This window comes from Hydra vulgaris, chromosome 10 (genome assembly GCF_038396675.1).
Source record: "Hydra vulgaris chromosome 10, alternate assembly HydraT2T_AEP".
NCBI lineage: Eukaryota > Metazoa > Cnidaria > Hydrozoa > Anthoathecata > Hydridae > Hydra > Hydra vulgaris.
In genome coordinates, this window is record NC_088929.1 from 15,388,803 (window position 1) to 15,411,890 (window position 23,088).

The 23,088-nt window shown below is 29.8% G+C and overlaps 3 protein-coding genes across 3 annotated transcripts in view; 1 reads left to right on the top strand and 2 right to left on the bottom strand.

The window, feature by feature from the left end:
• The window catches only part of LOC136085812 (aconitate isomerase-like), a 31,454-nt gene extending 16,088 nt beyond the window's left edge, over positions 1-15,366 (bottom strand). The window contains exon 1 of the mRNA XM_065807348.1: positions 15,021-15,366. The gene's annotated coding sequence lies outside the window, so the exon portion shown is untranslated. The remainder of the gene's footprint in view (positions 1-15,020) is intronic.
• On the bottom strand, positions 6,003-6,704 carry LOC136086162 (uncharacterized). The gene has a single exon (XM_065808439.1). It carries the CDS (start codon positions 6,702-6,704, stop codon positions 6,003-6,005), a length of 702 nt encoding a protein of 233 aa, XP_065664511.1.
• Positions 11,658-12,551, top strand: LOC136086163 (uncharacterized). Its single transcript, XM_065808440.1, has one exon. It carries the CDS (start codon positions 11,658-11,660, stop codon positions 12,549-12,551), a length of 894 nt encoding a protein of 297 aa, XP_065664512.1.
• Positions 15,367-23,088: the final 7,722 nt, after the last annotated feature.

Consider the following 23,088-nt stretch of genomic DNA (forward strand, 5'->3'; position numbering starts at 1 on the left):
GTTCCGTACAACTATGTAATTGTAAATACATGATTGGCTGATCAAAGATACAATAAGATAATATTTTCAAATTTGTTTATTTAGGACATAGAACAATGTAATATGGCATGCAACTCTGTATTAAAAGTTACAAATGTTTTTATATAAAATAGAACAGAACAACATAGCGCAAAACTATTCCAAAATTTTAAAATCTTAATTTTTTTAGAGATAAAACAAGATGGTTCTAACGTCGCGATATTGCAAAATTGCAGTTGCCGTCTTCTTGTTTAATTCTTCCTAACTTTTTAATTTAAAAATATGCAACGAAAAATTTGAAAAAAAATTTTATTTGTAAAAATATTGTTATGCGTCGTTAGTCAAAGAAATAATTTAATAATTAAAGAGATAAAATCGAAATATATTTCTAGCCTTTAAGGAATACAATGTTAATTTTCTTTACAAACTGGTCTAAATTATTAGGGTATCTTCACTATTCTAAACTAAATTTATATTCATCGATAAATTTCAAATTTTATCCAATAATATTTTAGTGTTTAAAAATTATGATCGCGGTAAAGTTCAAACCCCTCAAAATTAGGGGGTTATACACTTTGCATGTTTATAACTTTTAAACATTAAAATATTATGACGTGAAATTTGAAATTTATTAATGAATATAAATCAGGTATAGAAGAGGAGTAGTTCAAGTTTAGGGCTGGAGAGTCGAGTTGAAAGGAACAAATGATCGAGTTTTTTTGATGTTCATACGGTTATATCAGTAAGATATGCATACAGAAGCAAAAACATGAAAACAGAATAAGAAATTTATTTAGCAAAAATATTAAATAATTTATTCGATTATTTTTACAATTTAGAATTAAAATCTCTGTTAGCACACTTCAAACTTTTACTTTCTTTTCCATTTCATGTTCTTAAGAGAGAGAAGGGGAGCAAAACTTTTTATGAATGCTTTTTGGAAGATTGGTACCGAGGGATAAAACAAATAACGTAGAAACAGATATCAAAGTAAAAGCAAAATATTCGTTAACTGGAAAATAAACAGCTTTGTGTAAAGTAAGTTAATTTTTCAAATTCCTCATTGACCACGAGTACGCTTGACCAAAAATTACTGATTGTTAAAAGTAAAACACAAGTTTATATTTCAAAAGCTATTTTTTCGGATCTTTAAAACAATTTAAATCAGCGACAAAATTAGAATTATAAAAGATTTCAAAAATTTTATAAAAGTATTAGCACCTTCCTATTGATGCAAAAGACAATCCAAGACCATTTGCTAAACCTAAAAACTCAGGTTGAACTGAATTACTAACAAAGACGTTACAAGATAAAATAGATGCAGAATGCATTGACCTAACGAGGCAGTTAAAAATCCATAATGCTACAAACAAAGCTTTTCTATAATAATGTAAAAAAAAATCATTAAGAGTAAAAAGTTGAATAAATGACCATAGTTGCTTTTTCAAACAAAAATGTTTTCATAACATTCTCATTATTCAATGAAATGCTTTTAAACTTTTATAGACAATAGTACAAAACATATTATAGTATTATTATAGTATTATTATAAATAGTATAATATTATGTGTAGTAAACACAAAATGTAGTTGGATACAGAGGCGATTTTACGGGGTAAGAAGGTGAGTGTAGGGGGTGCGACACTCCTAAAAGAAGGTAATTTTAAAGTTAGTGTCAGGTTGTCAGGTTTTTGACACATTTCAGTTGAGTGATGTTTTGCCAGTCGGTACTTTTAGGGATTCATCTTCTTCCTCTTATTTCATTTGTAGAATTGCCTCTGGTTGGATACAGAGGTGCATGTTTAACTTTGAGACTTCCAATGATAACCATTACATTACACAGCACAAAAACTGTTTTTGCGAGTAAAATTTTTTTTTAAATAAAGGGGCATTCATAGAGTGCGTACTCCGTATAACAACTGATTTAGAACCCTTTTTCCCTTGTACACACCTATATGGCTTTAATCCCCCCCCTCCTTTGCGTACGTACGCATCACAAAAATTAACCCCTTTACTTTCCCAAAACGAATATTTTTGTATTTCGTATATTTTTTGGGTAAGCTCCACAACCCCCATACCTGTGTATGAGCTTCATGGAAGACACCTAATAATAGTAATAAATGTATGTATTAATTTACAATGAATAAAAAATCAGTAAAAAATATGGTTTTGAATAATGTCATAGAGGTATTTTATAAACTAGATAAGCTAAACCGAATTTAGTTTTGAAGTTGATTTTTCTGTAGATCAATCATTTTTTACCAACGAATACAACAAGTGGTCCTTCTTATAAATGTTTTAATGTCCATGTAGTAGTTGTCAACTCAGTTAATTAAAGATGCATTTATATTTTACCTACTATTGCATTTCAATAGCAAAAACTTAAAAAAATGTTCACTTTAAAAATTATTAGCTGATGTCATAGATTTTATGAAAATGGAAGTGGAAAATGAACAAATTTATTTGAAAAAAGGTAAAGATAGATAAACAGTTACTGAAGCATACCAAATAGAAACACGTTTCAAAAATTTGCTCGATTTTTTTAGCTTCAAACCAAGCTTTAGAATCGTTACTAGTGTGAATGCTGGCGTTGTCTTGTTGGGAATCAAACATAATTTTAGCACATCAATTTATTCAGAACTTTTCATTTTGCAAGATGTAAATGCTAAATTTAATTTTCTTGTTGCACAAAATCCAAGCCAAACCATCAAAGATCCACCACGGAAATTCCTTGTCAAAAAATATTTGGGTTTTTTCCTCAAATCACGCCGGTAGCCACTAAAACCATCAGGCCCATCAAGATTAAACTTTTTCTTTTCCGAAAAAATCACCTGGTATTGAAAACAAAAATATTCAGCTATTTAGACATCTTACATATTCATGAGAATTTAATCGAAAATTTCTTACTTGTTCCCAATTGCGTGCCATGTTTTTGCGGGCGAATTCCATCCGTTTCTGTTTGTAAACGGGCTTCAAATTTGGTGCTTTATTCATTTTTGATCGTACAATGTGTGGGCTGTCTTTAAAAACTTTCCTAATTGTCTCCTTGCAAAAATTTTCACCCAAATCTGACTTAATTGTTTCCAAACTTTTTGATGAATTTGATGCGAGTCGAACAATTCTGCGTTTTTCACGGCCTGAAACCTTAGATTTCTTTGGTTTCCTCTTATTGTTGCATAATCTGTTAGATTTTTCAAGAAAATACGGATAACGTGATCTGATCTCGTCAATATTCTATCAATTTCTCGATTTGGAACTTCTTTTCGATGATAAGCCAATATTTGACCTTTTTCAATATCGGTAAGGACCTTTCCTTTCGGCGTTTGGTTAAGTTCAACTTAATTTCGACTCACAAAATAAAAAATACTACAGAATATCAGAAATTTTCAACAAAACTCGTCAAAACTTTAGTGCGTCTATAGAAAATTGCCAGTTGAATATTTAAAATTTAATTATTTTAATACAATCAAGACAATTACTAATCAGATGCATAATGAATCATTATTTTCTTACATATACTTATTCAAAAGTACCGTTAGAACAATTTTATTACCACTGTAGCACTGTAAATCCGCTAAATTCTACATGCTTTTATAGAAAATGGTCGCAGTGTATAAACAAATTATAAGGAATAAAGATTTTTTATTTTATTGAACATTTTAATGACAAAATATTTAAACCTATTTGTTATACTAATCAAAATAAGGAACGAATAGACAAATGGAGAATATTCAAAGCTTTTGACTTTTGAAAACTGCAACGTGAAAATGCTCAGTGTATAGCTCAATCTGTAAAAAAAAAAACTACATACTTGGAAATGTTATTTGGAAAATATTGGGAATATGTTATGATAAAAAAATGTAAACTGTGACAATTTGAAAGATGAAATTGTCACTATTAAAAGATGTCTGAATGTAAGTTTACAAAGTTGGCAACTAGATAGATAAAGTACTTTTAAGTACTTTATCTATCTAGTCGCCACCATATAGCAGAAGAAATGGTTTCAACTGCATAAGTTACTCTATTTTGGATCTTCTATTGCACCAATTAAAGCTGTTTTTGGATTATTTCGATTAACATTGAAATTGGTACACAAGCTCTAAACATGTTGGTTGATGTATGATGTGCTGTAAACAAAAATTCATGAGATTTATTAATTGAGAACTTGATGCTTTTAAGCCCGGATTTCTTCTCCATTATACCTAAAAAATACTTCGGATTCCAAAATTAATCGTTCTTCTAAACTAAAAGCTTTAATTTTATTCTCGTTAGTTGTCCATAACTTTTTTTTGCATTGCTCTTGAATAGAAACTAGGATGAAGTAATCTTTTTGTGATTTTCAAACCCGAAGTCTTTTTTGGGACTCCACATCCCTATAAAACAAATGACTTAAGTTTAATTCAAATTTTAGTTATAAAAAGGACGGGGGGGGGTGGAGGTTAATTTTTAACGTTACAATATAAGTATTTTTTATAAAAAATTTCAGTTTATAAATTAAAACTAATATTTTTTACTTAACACACATAAAACTATTTAATTCTTGTTTGGCTTGCGATCAAATGCGCATTTTTAAACAGCTATTTTTTCATAATTTCAATAGAATTTAATATGCTAACATTAATATGCTGACATTAATATGCTGACATTAATATGCTGATATAGTTATACTTTTTTCCAAAAATTAATAAACGTCCTCCCCTTCCCTTGTATTAAGGACTCGAGAGTAGCTTCGATTGCGCGACCCCTAAACAATGTTGCGTTTTAATAAAAATTGTTGAAATTATTTATGATTATGTTAATAATACTTCTAACGTATTTCACATAAAGAAAAAAAACATTTTGAATAAATTTTAGACATACCTAATATATAGAGTAAAACCGGGTCAAACCGCACACTTATCAATAAAAATTAAATAACTTTTTTTATTTTTCATTTTTTTTTAATTAGATAGGTAATAAAAAACTAGATAAGATAATATAAATATATGTTAAAAAAATAATAATAAAAATATCGAAAATATTAAATATAAAGAAAAAAAAATTGTGCGGTTTTAAGCGACATTCTGACAAAACCGCACACTTGAGAAAATATTGAATTTTTTAAATTTTACCTTTTTTTTATCTTTTTTTTTAATACAACTTATATTTAAAAAACTATATTAAAGTTTTTACATTTTTTGCAACAAAAAAATTTAATTCCATTTACATATTTCTTTGGTAAACATGTTGCTTTGCACAACCGTTCCTGACACATCGAATTCTCGCATTGCAACATTTCTGTGTGTAACTATACTCTACACTTTTTACATTTTGCAACTTTTAATCGTTTGGCTGCTGGTACTTGTTCTTCATTATTGTTATGCTGAGGTTGCTCAGCATTGTTATGCTCAGGCATTTGAGTACTTGGCATAGAGAGTCTACGCTTTAGGTTAAGTTTAGCAACTTTTATGGCTTCCTTTATTGCTTTTTCTTTATCTTTTTGTTTGAGGAACTCGATCACATTTTCTCCGGTAATACATTTTCCGCCAAGTTTTGACATGTTGCACTACTTCGATTTCTTAACATGCAATTTATTTCTGGCTTGAAAAAACTGCTTCAACTCTATCTCGATACTGTTTTTGCAACGCTCAACACATACTTGATACCTATCAAAACTTGAAGCTGGTGTAGTTAAGAAAGATGGTAATTAGTGTGTAGTTGGGGTAGGTGCTGCGGTGGCTGTTGAAGATGACGGAACTGTGTCTGAGCAAGATGGTGTAGGTGCTGCCGAGACTGTTAAAGTTGATGAAGGCGGATTAAACGTTTGTGTGATTGCTAATGCCTTATGCTTTATGTTGTTTTTATTAAGTGGAAATAAGACAGTGTAACGGGTGATGCGGAAGTTATCGGACAAAATAAAAACGTCAATAACTTATTTATAAATAAAAAAACAAACTACTATTATACTTTTTTTAAATAAAGCATTTATCTTTTAATAAAAATACATTATTTTTTATATGAAAAAACACCACCATCTGCAATTGATCTCAATTTTGCTCTGACGCCTTTCATATGCGACTGTAAAAAGTTTAAATCAATTTCTTGTAGTTTTAGTTTAATGCGATCAATCAAAACTTGCTCTGTTGAAGCTTGCCAATCTCCCTCGTAAACCTTCTGTGCCAAATGTCCCCAAAAATTTTCAATTGGTCGTGCTTGAGGCACATTTGGGGGATTGGATTCTTTATCAACGTAATAGACATATTGGTCCATCCAATTTAGAGAATCTTTAGAATAATGAGAACTTGCTAAATCTGGCCAAAATAAATAGTTAAAGTATCCATGATACTTGTGAATAAATGGAAGAAGTCGTTTTTCTAAACATTCATTAATATAGATTGATGAATTGATCGCTACAGCCTTGGAAGTGCGAAACAATGGCTCGGACATACCACGGTCAGATATGGCTATCCACATTAATAATTTTTTTGGAAATTTCTCTTTTCCTATAAAACGAACATTTTCTGGGCATGTCTTTTTGTTGTATGTGTAGTATCCAGAATTTCCAGGCATGTTGTCCCATGCAAAGCAAAAGTATTTTTCGTCATCGTCGAGTTGGTTAACTAGTTTCCTGTTTCTTTTCTTTGCCTTTATTTGTTGTTCTATTGTGTATTTTAGAGTCTTTTCACGTTTTCTATATTTATTATTCATTTAATTTTAACTGACGACCAATTGTCGATTGATTTACACCGAATTTAATACCTATTTTTCTCTGACTGACCCCTTTTCGATTGTTGACAAGTCTTGTTAGTTTGGCATTTTTTTCTCTAGTCCAGGATGTCGAACTACCAGGGTGCTTTCTATCAGAAAACGATTGAACAGTTTCAAGTCTTTTTAGGTTATCATATATTGTACTTCGAGCAAATCCTTCCTTTTCAAAATGATTTACAATTTTTTTTTTTTTTATATTAGGTTTATTTACAAAAAACATTTTTAGTCGCTTTCAAAAAGATTCTCGTTCAGCTGCATTTAACCTCATTTTAAATAATTGTGTTTCAAATAATAAAGTTTATATTTTATAGAACGTTTATGCCTACGCATGAAACCACAAAAACTAATTATTATGCTCAAATAATGAAATTAGGATTTGTCCGATAACTTCCGCATCACCCGTTACTCGAAACCAGCGATTGCATGCAAGCGTGAAAAACATTTATCACTCTTGTACAGTTTGAGCAACGGTGGAAAATTTTGTTTATTTAAGTTTTTACATTTCGAGTCTTTGTACTACTTTGTAAGAATTTCTTTCCATGCTTGTTTGACATGACAATAGACACCTCTATCCAATGGTTGTAGAATATGTGAAGAATGTTCTTGAAGACAAATCAAGATTATATTGTGTTTTTTGCACAGCAATACCGCTTCCAAAGTTATGTGATTTGTATGCCCATCTAATACTAAAATATGAATACTACCAATTTGCTCAGTTTCAGCTATAAATACTTTTTCCAGCCATTCAATAAACGTATTGTGTTCCATTTAACCTGATTTTGAAATTGAATATTTGGTGTCAACTGGACCACCTCTTGCCCAGTCAGGACGAAAGTTTTTTTAGGCTTTGTATATCACAAATGGTGATGCAAAATGCCCATCAGCATGCAGCAAATGTTTACAGTATAACGAACTTTTTCATTGTTGCCAGTAAGTTAAATGCACGTCTTGTTGTTTTGCCTTAATCACCCAAAGGTTGCTTTGCCTTAATCACCCAAAAAATCTGTTTAATCACAATTCCAAATATGCGACCCAGAAGTTATGCCAGTCTGTTCATATTGCTTGACGACGAATTCAAAATAACAATCAATAATTTCTGGAGTATAAGAAGCAATTCTTTTAGATGCTAAGTTATCCGCTTTTCTTGTTGAAGTTTCTTTTGACCATCTTTTCATAAAGGCATAAACCCAGACTTTATCAGGTCTGCCATTTTTGAATAAGCGCAATTGATCTTCGTGTTAAGGTAGCCGCATACAAATTCTAGGATTTTATTTCGGGTTAAACCATAACCCCAATAACCAAGTAATTGGAACGCATGCACCATAAATCTTTCTGTTTCATTTGAGAGTACCGTTGTTGTACCTGAGCCATTTTAGCCTTTGTTGTTGTTATTTTTGCGATCTTTGAGCATTGAGATTGGAACGCAATGTTTGAGTGTAGCTTTTCTCAGAGATGTTTTACTTTCTTTCATATCAGTTAATGTGGCTAGTATATCGTGTTTCTGGAATGCTTTTGTTTTTTTAGTTGACATGTTAAAGTGAGTGAGCTAAATTGAATTGAGTGAGCGATAATTATATTGAGAAATAATATAATAATTGGTTTTTAATGAGTAAGAGATGATTATATTAACAATTAACATTATAGTTCATTTTCAATTAAACCGGAATTAGTACTAAGTTAATTAGATAAAGAAAGGAGCTAAGTCACTTGCGAAAAAAGTTTTTATTTGATGATTTCGATCAGTGTGCGGAATGATATGGTGTGCGATTGCTTGTCGAAGCTTATGGTCATCATGTTCTATCGAAAACAACATGCAAAAGATGGTTTCAACGGTTCAGAGATAATGATTTTGATGTGCGAAATGAAGAACGTGAAAGACCACTAAAAAAGTTTGAAGACACAGAATTGCAAGCAATATTGGATGAAGATGACACTTTAAGTCAAAAATAAATAGCAGAAATGCCAAATGTTTCACAACCAGCAATTTCTGACCGTTTAAAAGCTATGGGAAAGATCCAAAAGTGTGGGAAATGGGTGCCACTTGAATTGAATGACAGGCAGATGGAAAAGCGAAAAACCACATGTGAAATGTTGCTGTTACGACACGAAAGAAAGTCAGTATTGCGTCGGATTGTGACTCGTGATGAAAAATGAATTTATTTTAATCCCAAACGCAAAAGATCATGGGTAAATCCAGAAGAAGCATCAACATCAACTGCAAAGCCTGATCGGTTTGGAAAAAAGACAATACTCTGTGTTTGGTCGGACCAGAAGAGAGTGGTGTACCATGAACTTCTTAAACTCCTGACGAAACTGTTGATACGCAACGCTACCGACAACAAATGATCAATTTGAACGATACATTGGTCGAAAAACGATTAGAATGGGCCAGAAGACACGGAAAGGTAATTTTGTTGCATGATAATGCTCCGAGTCATACAGCAAAAGCGGTCAAGGAAACGATAACATCACTTTGCTAGAAAGAGTTACCTCACCCGCCGTATTCACCAGACTTGGCTCCTTTCAACTACCATTTGTTTTCATCGATAGGACACGCATTGAATGACCAACACTTCAATTTCTACGAAGAAGTCGAAAAATGGGTCTCCGAATGGTTTGCCTCAAAAAACAGTCAGTTTTATTGGCATGGTATCCACAAATTGCCAGAAAGATGGTCAAAATGTGTAGAAAGCAATGGCAAATACTTTGTATAAAATATTTTTTACTTTTCCATTAGGAAATAGTGTTTTATTTTGAAAACAAAACGCTCATTTCATACTTATAGACCTGGTAAATGGATACATTTATATAGCTGAATTTTGCGAGTATATTAAGTAAATTTAATAGTTGAGTAACTATAAGTTACTTTAGTAACTTAACTGGTTGTTTTGATTTAGTTTAAAAGTAAAGGTAAATTTACTGTGGTGTACTTTAATCATTCGGTAAATCAAACTGAATATAACTTTAAAACAATATTCCACGCAGAGATTTAAAGTAATTTAAATTCAAAAGCACTTTATGTTGAATAAAATTTCCGCGCAAAATAAATACTTCTATTCAAAAAATAAATTTAGCGCGACGTACTTTATGACCTTTACGAATAAAAAGACAAAATTTTACGTTTTAAGAATGACCACAAAAAAAAGATAACTTAGAAAAAAAATTAACAAAAAACAACAACAAAAAAACAAGCAAAATCGCGGAAATATTTTTTTAAGAAAAAACTAATCGCGAAGGTGTGAAAAGCAATCGCGATTCGCAATCGCGATACGCTTAACTCGAGCCCCGCTCTAGAAGCTTTACATTCCTTTTTAATAGTTTTTTTGTTTGACATAATTATTTGCTGTACATTATTCACAAAAATATAAATTGAGCATCATAATTTACTTTTGAAGCTTATTAGTATTTTAGGCTATACTTAATAATGTTCGTATTAGATCTAAAAAGCCAGATAAAAAGCACATTACCTTTTAATTACATTTAAAAATACTTTATGGCCTAAAAATTGTGCAAACTAGTTTTTTTTTATTGATGACAGAAAAAACCAAGAACACATGAAAAAGAGTGCTATGTTTTCCATGTTTAAAACTATGAGTGTGTGTTTAAATAAGCTCTCAAAGTCACGCTCAAATAGCCTACTGTTGGGGCTTTAGAACATATATTAACTATCTTACAGCCTGCTATCAAGGGTTTTTAACTTTGATTTTAACTTTAACTGTTTGGATGGTTGCAGAATAAAATCATTAATAAAAAACTTTAAGAGCAAACCTTTTAGAAGTTTCTGTATCTTTGGGAACAGGACTGTAATTATTGGCTGTTTTGTTTTAAATGCAACTGTGAAGCCTTTTAAATATATATGTATATATATATATATATATATATACATATATATATATATATATATATATATATATATATATATATATATATATATATATATATATATATATATATATATATATATATATATATATATATATATATATATATATATATATATATATATAGACTAATTTAAAATGTTTACAAAATATTCAATCCAGTGGACATGCGCACTAAACTGGCAGGCAAAAAATATAAACATTCTGCAATAAACATTTAGGAAACTTGCATTTTATTATTTTTTCACCTGAAATTACAGCTCTAGATACGTTTGTAAGTTATTTAAAAAAATGCCTGATAGTTGCTGTGTAGTAGAATGTGCAAATAGAAGAAGTTTTACAAAGTTTTGAAGTTTTTACCGCATTCCAAATGAAAAAACTTAACAGACGACAACTTTGGCTGAATGCTCTTCATAGAGAAAACTGGCCTGATAAAATGATAAAAAATGCTCGTGTATGCTGCAAACACTTTGTTTCAGGTCAATTTTAGCTCCGGTTTGTTCATTTTTATTCAACATAATCTTTTATATTTATATCTAAGTGTGAGTGCAGTGGTAAATTTAACACAAATAGTATTATTAAAAATGTTTGAGGTATACAGTCAACAGTGTTTAAAGTGATTACTAGTTCAACTTTAGTTTGCATTATACAGCTTTTTGTATTCATGTGTTCTCTCAAAGGTATTTCATTGTAACATAATAATGTTCATTCTATATTATTTATAGGTAAACGATCTAATGAACCTAATCATCCAGATTATGTACCTTCAGTTTTTATGTACAAACCCAATAGTTCAGGTCATAAACGATTGCAGCAATATCAAAGATACCAATCACGAGAAAAGAAACAAAAAACATTTTCAGGAGATAATATTTTTAATGAACAATCAGCATATGTTGAAAGTGAAAAATGCTACACACAAAATATTGCTATTGAAGAATCTAAGTTTTCTGGAAATAGTACAGAAGAATCTGTGTCGTTTAAAAGTGTTGGTATCCAATGTGATTTGAGCATGGAAGAGTTATTAAAAGAGGAAAATCAAAAATTAGTCATGGAATTACGCGATAGGAACATGGAAGTTTATCTTTTAAGACAAGAAAATGAAGAACTTAAAAAAAGGGATTTGATTTTCAGCATTGAAAAAATAAAAGAAAACAATGCTCATTTAAATTTTTTTACGGGGCTACCAAATATGGCAACATTTGTATGGATTCTTTCTTTATCAACAAGGACAAGTGATGTAAAGCTTTGTTCATCTCGTTTATCAAAAGAAAACCATTTGTTAGTTATACTTATAAATTTGCGACTTGTGTTGTTAAATAAAGATATTGCATTTCGTTTTAGTGTCTGTGAAAGTGTAATATCCAGAGTTTTGAGAAATTGGTTACCAGCACTAGCCATTTGCTTACAACCCTTAATAAAATGGCCTAGTAAATGTGTAATAAGAAGTAACCTGCCAGAGTGTTTTATGAAGAAGTTTAGAAACTGTGTATGCATAATTGATTGCTATGAGATTTTTATTGAAAGACCATCAAATCTAGCAACTCGTGCTCAATCATGGTCAAATTATAAACACAAAAATTATAAAAACAATACAGTAAAATACTTAATCGGGATCAGTCCAACAGGTGCAATTACTTTTTTGTCTGGTGGTTGGGGAGGCCGAGTTTCGGACAAGGAGCTAACAAATCAATCTGGCTTTTTCAAATATATAAACTTTGGAGATTGCATTTTAGCAGATAGGGGATTCCTTATTAAAGATGAGCTTGCAGAGAAAGGAGCAAACCTTTACATTCCAGAATTTTTAGAAGGAAAACAACAATTTAGTCCACAAGAAGTTGGAACTTTAAGGCAACTGCCAAATGTCAGAATACATGTTGAACGCATTATTGGCAGAGTCAAATAATTTAGAATTTTACAAACCACCGTGCCGATCAGACAAATTTATCTGTTAGATGATATAACGGTTGTAATATCGGCCCTTGTAAATTTAAACAAAGGCATTATAAAGTGATACAATGTTTTGCAGAATTGTATGAAATCTAAGTTAGATAAAAAAACAACCTAATGAACCACACCTTTCTGTCTTTATCAATTTATTGATAAATCTCCTTACATTTTGCTTAAGAATTTTTACATAAACTATATTTATGTATAACTAAGGGTAGTTTCATTTTATCTATAAAAGAGCCTAAGGAACCATTGGGTTGTGTTAACATCACAGAGCCCAACTAATGATTCATACAGCAAATAATGTTGTAGAGCTCTTTACTTTGCAAATATGTTACAAGCCTTAGGCATTTTACAGTGGGTAATTAAGAATCAAAAGGCGCATACTGTTTGTAATAAATAGCTTATTTTATTTAATTTTATTTTATTCTTCTATTGTGTTATATTACTATATCTAATAAAAATATAATATGAATACATAACCATAACATAAATATTAGTTATCACTAAATGGTACTTTTAATAAAGTAATATAGTAATTAACTCCTGCATTGAGGACAAAACCAGGAACCCCTTGGTTTCCTTATAACATATACACATGAGTAATGAAACCATTTTTTGGAACAACTTGCATTACTGCATGAAATCATGAGACCAAATTCAGATTTCATGCAAAAACAACACTGTTTTCTATGTTGAAAGTCTTCGTCTCTTTTTCTGCTGACAATATCTGGTAAAATAACATTGAAGAAATATTTAGCCAAAACATCAACAACTACTTTAAGAAAATCATTATCACGCTGTACAGTACACTGTAAATAATTGTTTTGCTCAACTGGAGACCACATAAAAAACTCACCGAAGGTAACTATGCAAACGAACATTTGTAATTGCATCTGGAAAAAGTAAGGGTGATTTGATTTTATACCATTACTATTAAGGGGAAATTTTTCCTAACTTTGCCTGGTAATAAAATCATTTTTATAGTTATATGGGCATTTAATCTCTAAAACACCCTTTCCATGACAAGAACAGGTAAATATTCTATCAGGAGAAGCTCCCAAAAAAGGCATATCAGCCATAACATAAAACTGGACCTCATAAAATGTATTTTTGGCACAATTTTCCATTTTTTTACCGTATTGTATAAATTTGCTATAAAAATCTTTTTTATATTGCATGATTTCTTGGATAAGAGATTCACTGAGAACAAATTTATTTGTGTGAAATACATTAAAACATATTGAAGCTGTAATTCTTCCTGCCCGATGAACCTGCCAAGCTGATGATAGATTTTCTTGATATGTTACTTTGGCAAGTTGATCGTATTATTTTTCAAAATAAGTTTGACTAAAGTCTTCATAAAGTTGTTTAGAGTGTTTTAAAAGCTCAAACTGAGATAGATCTTTGCAAGTAGGATCAAACAAGCTAGTTATAGGTTCTGGTAAACAATTCATCTCATCTTTAGAACCTGACTCAGTATCACTTGATTTATGATGGCTATTACTATCTATGCTGGTAAATATAACAGATTTAGGATTGGATTGGCGTAAGGTGTTAAAGTCGCTCACTGATATGCAAAATGATGGGTAAATATATAAATAATTCCCATTTAATTTAAACATAGTTGATGCTCTTATACTTTTTTTTTTTTTTTTTTAATACAAGCTCATTAATTGAGGGTAACTATCCTCTTTTTTTATTTTTTCTAAAATTCATAACACTTAGTGGTGCTGCATTAACACTGCACTTAGAGGATTTCCATTAACAAAGCTGACTTGTTGACGCATCTTCTCTATTTAAACGGTGGTGTACAGCAGCCTCAAGTTTAAAAAGTAGAGCTGCAATATGTGAGCAAGCTGAACCTAGTCCCACTGGACAAGTGCAGCTGCTTTTTTTAACCCACCCATCTTTGTGAAGACAAACCCATACATCATACATGGAACTTTTTATGCTGACTCGCTGGCTTGGAAGAACTTAAATAAAGATAACACCTATTTGCAGTAAAATATGAAAAGTTATTTCTATATAATCAAATTTTTGTCAACTTTGCTATACTCTAAAATGGAGTTCTCAAAGTTTAAGATTTATTTTTTGAATTATAAAAAAGTTGGATGTAATGAAATGTTTATTTAATTTCTCCTACTCTATATAGCGTAACTAAGTTATTTGACAGTGATAGTGAACAAAATCGCTTTGCTACTAATATACTAAAATTAAGAGCAAACAAATTAGTTTAAAACCAATATATAATATATATACCCACATATACATATATGTATATAAAAATGCAGCTGTGTATGCAGTAAATTTTTTGCAGACATGTCTATGCAGACAGAATTAATAACTGATTATGTTTATTTCAACTATGGAACTTGTAATTGTTGTCTCAAACAAAGTAATAAATGAAAAAATAAAACATAACCTTAGTTTTTATAAAATAATAATCTTCGTTGATGCTGGGAGCATACCAACAATCCTGCACATGGCCACACAAAAAATATGTTTTATATGCCTTCAATGATTTATATGCTTTGGTATTTTCTTTTGTAAACTCACTAGGAGTGTCTATGAGAAAAATTAAAGCGTCTCTCCAAGTATGTCAGGCAACTTTGTAATGTCTTTCTTCCAAACACTTTCATTGAAATTTTGTGGATTTACTTCCATTGGATTTGAAATATTCGTTTTTTACTTATTGATAATTGATTTTAATATTTTAAATAGTTATGTTTATCAAGTAAAAGTAAATGTTAAACCGCTATTTTAATTTTGTTTTGCCTGCCAGTATCTGCGCGCTCATTGTTTACATTTTGCTTATACGTCACTTGAAATTGGTTTATAGAATAATAAAAAACGAAATAAAAATAAAATAAAAGCGAAATAATAACGAAAACAATTGCTAACCCTTGGATGAATAAACCTCTCGTAAAATGTTCGAAAAGAAAACAAAAACTCTATAGCAAATTTCATTAAAATAGGAGTATTGAAAACGAAAAAAAATACAAAAACTATAAATGCTTTTATCAATGCTTACTCAAAAATGCATAAAAAACAATTTAATAGTAAAAAAATAACTGAATGTAAATTTGATATATAAAAACTATGGAATGTATTTAACAATGTAATGGATTGTTATAAAAGTAGTTCATCACTTCCTTTCACTATTAATGATATTAATATTCACTGCCCACGCAAATCTCAAAAGAGGTTAATAATTACTTTACTAACGTTGGTCTAAATTTAGCAACTAAAACCGAACCTCCAATTGATTCATTTAACACCTACTTAAGTTCATCTAATAATAATTTATTATTTGACAGCGAAATAATGGTAAAAGAAATTAAGGATGCTTTCAAATCTTTAAAAATAAATAAATCTCCGGGTTTTTATGAAATATCAGCTAATATAGCAGTTTTAAACAAAAATAAACATCAACAAAAGATTGTTCTATATTCTTAAACTTTCAATAAATGAAGGCATATTTCCTTATGTATTAAAAGTAGCTAAAGTTTACCCGATTTCTTAAGGCAATCATAGTTTTGATTTCTCAAATTATAGACCTAGATTCATATTATCCGTTTTCTCAAAAATATTTGAACGCGTTATGTATAATAGAATTAATAGTCATTTTGCAAAAAATAAAAAAGTCTTCAACTGAGCATGCAATTTTTGAGTTAGTTGGCAAACTAACCTTTTTTAGAAAACCTTTCGTACTTTTAGAAAAGTTAAATTACTATTGTGTAACAAACAAAACATTTAGTCGGTTGAAATGTTACCTTACTTACCAAAAACAGAATATAGTCAGTCCAGATTATGATAGATTAAACATTATGTGTGGAGTTCCACAAGGTTCAATCCTCAGCCCACTCCTATTTCTAATTTATATGAACGACTTTTGCAATGTATCTGCAAAATTAAATTCAATGATGTATGCTGATGATAGTAATTTATTTATGTCCAATAATGATATTAATCAGCTATATGGAGTTACGAATATTGAATTGATGAAAGTAAATAAATGGTTTAGAGCTAACAAACTCTCAATAAACACAAATTAATCTCAATATTCATTGTTTTATAAAAAAAATACAAAAAGAAAATCTGCCACGTAAATTACCAGCTCTCTGTATAAATGATAAACAAATTAAAAAGCAGGATTTTTTAAAATACCTATGAGTTTTTTTTAAATAAAAGCTTATCTTGGATTCCTTTCATAAAATACATTGAACCAAAAATAACCAAAACAATTGGCATAATGTGCAGAATTAGCCGATTCATAAATACTTAAAGTCTTAAATTAATATACTTTAGCCTGATTAATAGCTACATTTATTAAGGCAACAATGTGTGGGCTACCACACCACCTGCTAAGCTTAAAAAGATATTTAGTGTGCAAAATCATGCCAGCAGAATTATATACCGAAAAAATAGATTTGAGCATGCAAATCTATTACTGAAAGAAATGAAAATGATGAATGTATTTGAGATGAACAGACTTTAAAAAATAATCTTCACCCAATCTTACACCAAATAACTTTGAAACAAAGTTTAAAATAAATCCAAACAATAACTATTCTCTAAGATCTAATAAGAGGCTCACATTTACACTGCCTCGTAAATTAACTAAAAAAAAAGAGTTCAGTATAACATAACTAGGGCCCAGATATGAAACAGCTTTAAGAATATCCATTTCAACATGGTGTAATTAGTACCTTCATTTAAGTTTTATATAAAAAAAGGAACTTTGAATAAAATCAAATGAAAGCTTTGAAATTTGATATGCAAACCACTTTGATAAATCTTTTTGTTACACTTAATTTTTTATATTATGTTTTACTTTTTATTTAAATTAATTTAACGGAGATGCTTATTTTTTCATATTTTAACGGAGTTTTATATAACTTTTTTTTAACAATTTTATTTTAGTTTAAACTTGTTAAAAGCCAAAATAGGAGTTCTATGAAAAGATTGTTATGACTTTGGTCATCCATATCTTCTTTAAGTCCCTGTCTGTTTGTAAAAATCAATTTTTTTTAATTTTATTTTATGAAAACATTTCTTTGTATTTGAAATCGTTTCTTTGTATTTTTATTTTTTAATTGTATGAAATATTTTGAAAAAATATATATATATATCTCAAGCTTTACTTCTTAAATGATAAAATCAATATATATTTGTGATCGCAAATACTAAGAAAGGATATATCATGTATTGAGGAAGTCAGTAAAACTTTCATTGAGCATTTTATCCAGCAAATATTATGTCAAAAGAATTTTTTAATTAATGGGTACCTTGTGACGTAAACTTACGACGTAAACTTACGACGTAAACTTACGACGTAAACTTACGACGTAAACTTACGACGTAAACTTACGACGTAAACTTACGACGTAAACTTACGACGTAAACTTACGACGTAAACTTACGACGTAAACTTACGACGTAAACTTACGACGTAAACTTACGACGTAAACTTACGACGTAAACTTACGACGTAAACTTACGACGTAAACTTACGACGTAAACTTACGACGTCAAAAGAATTTTTTAATTAATGGGTACCTTGTGACGTAAACTTACGACGTAAACTTACGACGTAAACTTACGACGTAAACTTACGACGTAAACTTACGACGTAAACTTACGACGTAAACTTACGACGTAAACTTACGACGTAAACTTACGACGTAAACTTACGACGTAAACTTACGACGTAAACTTACGACGTAAACTTACGACGTAAACTTACGACGTAAACTTACGACGTAAACTTACGACGTAAACTTACGACGTAAACTTACGACGTAAACTTACGACGTAAACTTACGACGTAAACTTACGACGTAAACTTACGACGTAAACTTACGACGTAAACTTACGACGTAAACTTACGACGTAAACTTACGACGTAAACTTACGACGTAAACTTACGTAAAAAAGTAGGGGAGTATACGACAAAGAAGAAGATGAGAAAATTTCTTCAATCCTCTCTGGAGACAAATATAATAATTTTCCTTACAAATTGATTTAAATTATTATTTACTTTTTTAACAGAATAAAGTTAAAAGAAAACAAATAAGCTTTTTTTTATTGTAAAATCATTGTGAATTTTCTAGTGAAATCATTGTATTTGATATTTAAGAAGAGGGCTTTATGTTTTTAGCACACGGTGTTTATGGGAAAGGTAAGTCAACCCAGTGATTTAATTTTCAGAAACCAGCATGAACTTTCTCTTTTATATGCTGTCTTGTTTTTCCCTGCCAGGTAGGAAACAAGTTGTTACTATTTTTATAATCTTCCTTAAAATGATTTAAATAATTTACTCTCATGTTTGTGAAAATTGTAGTTGATCTTTGTAGTTGATTTTTAATCCTTAAATGTCTTGTACTGCCCCGAATTACCCACGCAAAAGTAAGTTTATGATGGTGTCAAAGAATTAGAAGTGTCATAAATATCATTTAGACACTGAATGAGCTAAAGGGGGTTTTTACCATTCAAAATAGCTTATAAATATTTGGGTTTTTTATGTTTTTAGTGTTTAAATTAATGTGGAATCTGATTCTGATTTTAAGTTATAAAAAAAAAAATAGAAATGTGTGTATTTGATGTTTATATGAACTAAGTCTAGAACAACGCTGGCCAGAATTTTAGACGCGAGAGCCGCATATAAATAATGACGCGGCCGAAGAGCCGCAAATAATATGTTGCTATGCCAACTTCATCTTTAAAAAAATAATTGGCGAATGTAAATTCGGATTTTCTATACATCAATATTTTGATTTTTTAATTGTAAATTTTACTTTTATAAATAAACTTAGTATGTACACAATTTATATTTAGTGTTTAGTGTTTTTTTTACAATAAAGAAAGTAAAAGCTATTCTTTAAATGTAAGTTTGGCTGCATAAAATCTTATTTCTTTTTATTCACACTAGAAAACCATTTGTTGAAAATTTTTTTTTTGAATTAACACAATTACAACAACCATAAATTTCCTTATAAAAATAATTGCAAGCATATGTACAATTATTTTTATAAGGAAATTTATTGTAAGCATGTAAGCTTTTTATTTTAAGATATAAAAATCTAAAGATAAAAAGGATTCTTTGAGAAAAAAAATTATTTTAATGTATTTGAATTAAACTTGCTTTTATTCGAATTGAACTTGCTTATAACCACTTAATAGCATAAGTTACTAAAAACGACAAAATATCAAATAAATAAACGACTACACAATAAAAAAAAAATTTCAATGAACTTCAATAAAGTTGAAATTACTTTTCTTTTTACAATTGAAAAATATCTTTTGATCATTCAGCAAAAAATTAGAAACAACAGAGAGAATTCTTTTTATAAAATCAATAATTTTTTGTAAAAGACCATTAAAAAACTCTTCTTGTAAAATAACTTGCATAATTTACTATAAATTTATTAGGCACTAAGATTTTCAACACTACTAGTAAGTTTTAAAAAATCTGGTTTCAAACTTGTAGTTGATATTCTAAGCAACTGTAACACATGTTCACTAGTTAGATTGGCACGATACTTTGATTTAACAAATTTCATAGTCGGAAATAAAGATTCACATGTATTTGTTGAACCAAAAATTGAAATAAGTTTTATACTCATCCTTTTTAGTTGAGGATACTTCATATTAACTTCAGGAACCATTTTCCAAAAATCTAATAAAGCTAGTGTTTTATGCAGCATTTGAAGATTTTGATCTTCTTGGAGATTTAGTAATTCTGTTTCAAAATCTGAATTTGTAATTCAATAAAAGATCTTGCGAAAACACAATTCACATTGTCAAAGATTTCAAATGTCTTCTGCTTTTCAAGCAAAAAACATTTATTTGGTTCCAATAGTTCTGCAAACCTATAAAGAACGTCACTATTTAAAAGCCACCTTACAGCACAGTAAAACAACAAGTCACTTGGTTTGTCAGCAAGATCCAATTCACTAATGAAATTTTTAAACTGTCTGTAACTTTTTTGCACTATATCGAACATAATTTACAACCTCCAGCAAGTGTCTTTAAGCTCTACTTAAGTGAAAAAAAGTTTTGAAACGAGCCGCATGCGGCTTGCGAGCTGCGATGACGTTTTAAGAGCTCACGAGCCGCTATTTGACCGTTCCTGGTCTAGAACATTATTCTTTGTAACGTCCTAAGTAACAAATATCTTATTTAATTTTTTTATATATAAAATAATTTTTCTTTCATACAAAGTTAAATAATTTTATTTAAGTTTTTACTTGACTTTTAATTTATTAAATTGCTTCAATGTAGGTCGTGAAAAGCGCAAAAAATTTTATCTTGCTATTTTTTAGATAAGTATAAAAATGTTTATTGTTGTATACAAAAAAGCTCGATAATGGGAAAAAAGGATATAATAAATAAAAGTAATCGAAAAAGAAAAGAAAATGCAATGCGAATTAATACGCAAACAAAAAATCTTTGTGTGTCTTTTGAACCTCAACTGTAAGATTTTATTTTAAACTCTTTATCATTGTTAACAAAAACAAGATCATTAACTACGCAGACAAACCACGGTTCAGCTTTTAAATGATGGTTACATAGAAAATCAAACTTCTAACAAGCTGAGTTTATCGGTCGATCAATTGACAACAATGAACTCTTGATTGTCTTCGAAATTTTTTTATTGCTCTCACGTTTTGCCCTATGAATATATAAATACGATTAACATTTCAGTATAAATACAGATGGTCTGGGCAAGAAGAAGACATAACTTGACTTATCTTTTAATTAATAATCCCTTATTAAAGACTTTAAAAAGGTAAAACAAAAAGTTGCAAGAAAATAAATAAAAAATAAATAAATAAAGAGAAAAACTTAACTTTAAAAAATTTTGGTACTTTTATTCTATGAAAATATCGAAAATTATAAACACTTTTATTTAATTGATCCATTTTTAAATATAGCAAATAATTAAATTGTTCTTGTAAAAAGCTGGGTAAACTTCAAACCTTTTAATCATCTCACATGTTTAAAATAAACACGTTTTGAGTAAAACCACGGCAACTATTGAAACTGCTATTGGAGTCTAGCAAAGAAACTTTCTATCCATATTTTGGACTATGTTTATATTCTTTCCTCAAAAATCTTTAGTAACTTTTATTTGTTAAGACGTTTTAAGAACCATTGCAAATGAACACAGAGATTGCAAATAAGGCTTAAAACCAATACGTTCAAAACATGCGTGAACTGTTTGGTAAAGTTTCAATTTGGATAGATGAAACAAACAATAATCTTGCACTTATAAAACTGCACGATTCAAAGGTTGGTGCAAGCGCAAAATCCGTGCAGTGGCACCTCACAATGTACCCCAAAACGAAAAAAATATTCATATTATTGGTAGAATGAGTGATGAGTGCGCATGGCTTATTTTACAACGAACATCTACGTGGTGCATATAAGAATTAAACTGCAAAAAATAGGCTTCGTCAAATGTTGCGCTCAGCAGCTGAATGTTATTTTTTTTTTGTTTAGGTGCTCCAAAAAGTCCTTACAGTCTTATGACAGAGCACCATGGATGAGCATTAAAAAGGAAGTTCACACCTCCTTCCTAACTGATATCGCAAATTTTTCCCAGAGGTGGGGTTTGAACCACAAATCCTTAGTGTTTAAGGCAAGTGTGCTACCACTGCGTCTCGGCTGCTTAATTTTTTGAAATAAATATTTTGGAAGTTTGGATCAAATTGTTGTCATTTTTAATAATGTACCATGTCATTCTCGAGTTGAGGAAATATTTTTGGAGTCTGAGTATGAAAACGTAAAAGTGTTAAGGCTTGCACCATATTCTCCAATGTTCAACCCTATTGAAAACGTCTGCTCAATTTTAAAGTCAAATGTGAAAAGGTCATTGCATGACGGCTTGGCTGCATTTCTGGGACCTCGACCTGAAAATGTAACGCGTCAAAAGTTCAGAATACAATACTTGGAAAATGTGGCTGAGAGAGTTCTCCGCCTTGTCGATTCAAGGCCTTGCATTTATCCAACTTGTCTTTACCCAACATATTGAAAGACATTATGAATGTGCTCTCAATCTAATTAATTTTTCGCTTGGGGCTTAATTTCAAGGGAATAAGTTTTTAAAAAAAGTGCATTTTACATATACATTATATTCTAAATTTGATTCTTAATTTGAATAAAATTTGTTGCATATTTTTATTTTATTTACAATTACTTCCCCATAAATTGATTTTGATTTGTTTTGCGACGTGTAAGTTTTTTATGTGCCAAATTAAAATAAAAAAATGCCAAATTATAGTGAAAAGTGCCAATTTAAAAAAAAAAGTTAAATTGAAGTAGAAATTGCTAATTTAAAATGAGAAAATACCAAATTAAAGCAAAAATTGGATAACTTAGACGCAAAAAGGTGTAGCGGTTTCAAATGGTGACGTTAGTTTTAATTTTGGGTTGCTGTGGAGACCTAAAGTGCTAAAGAACCACATATTTTATTAACCTTTATAAGT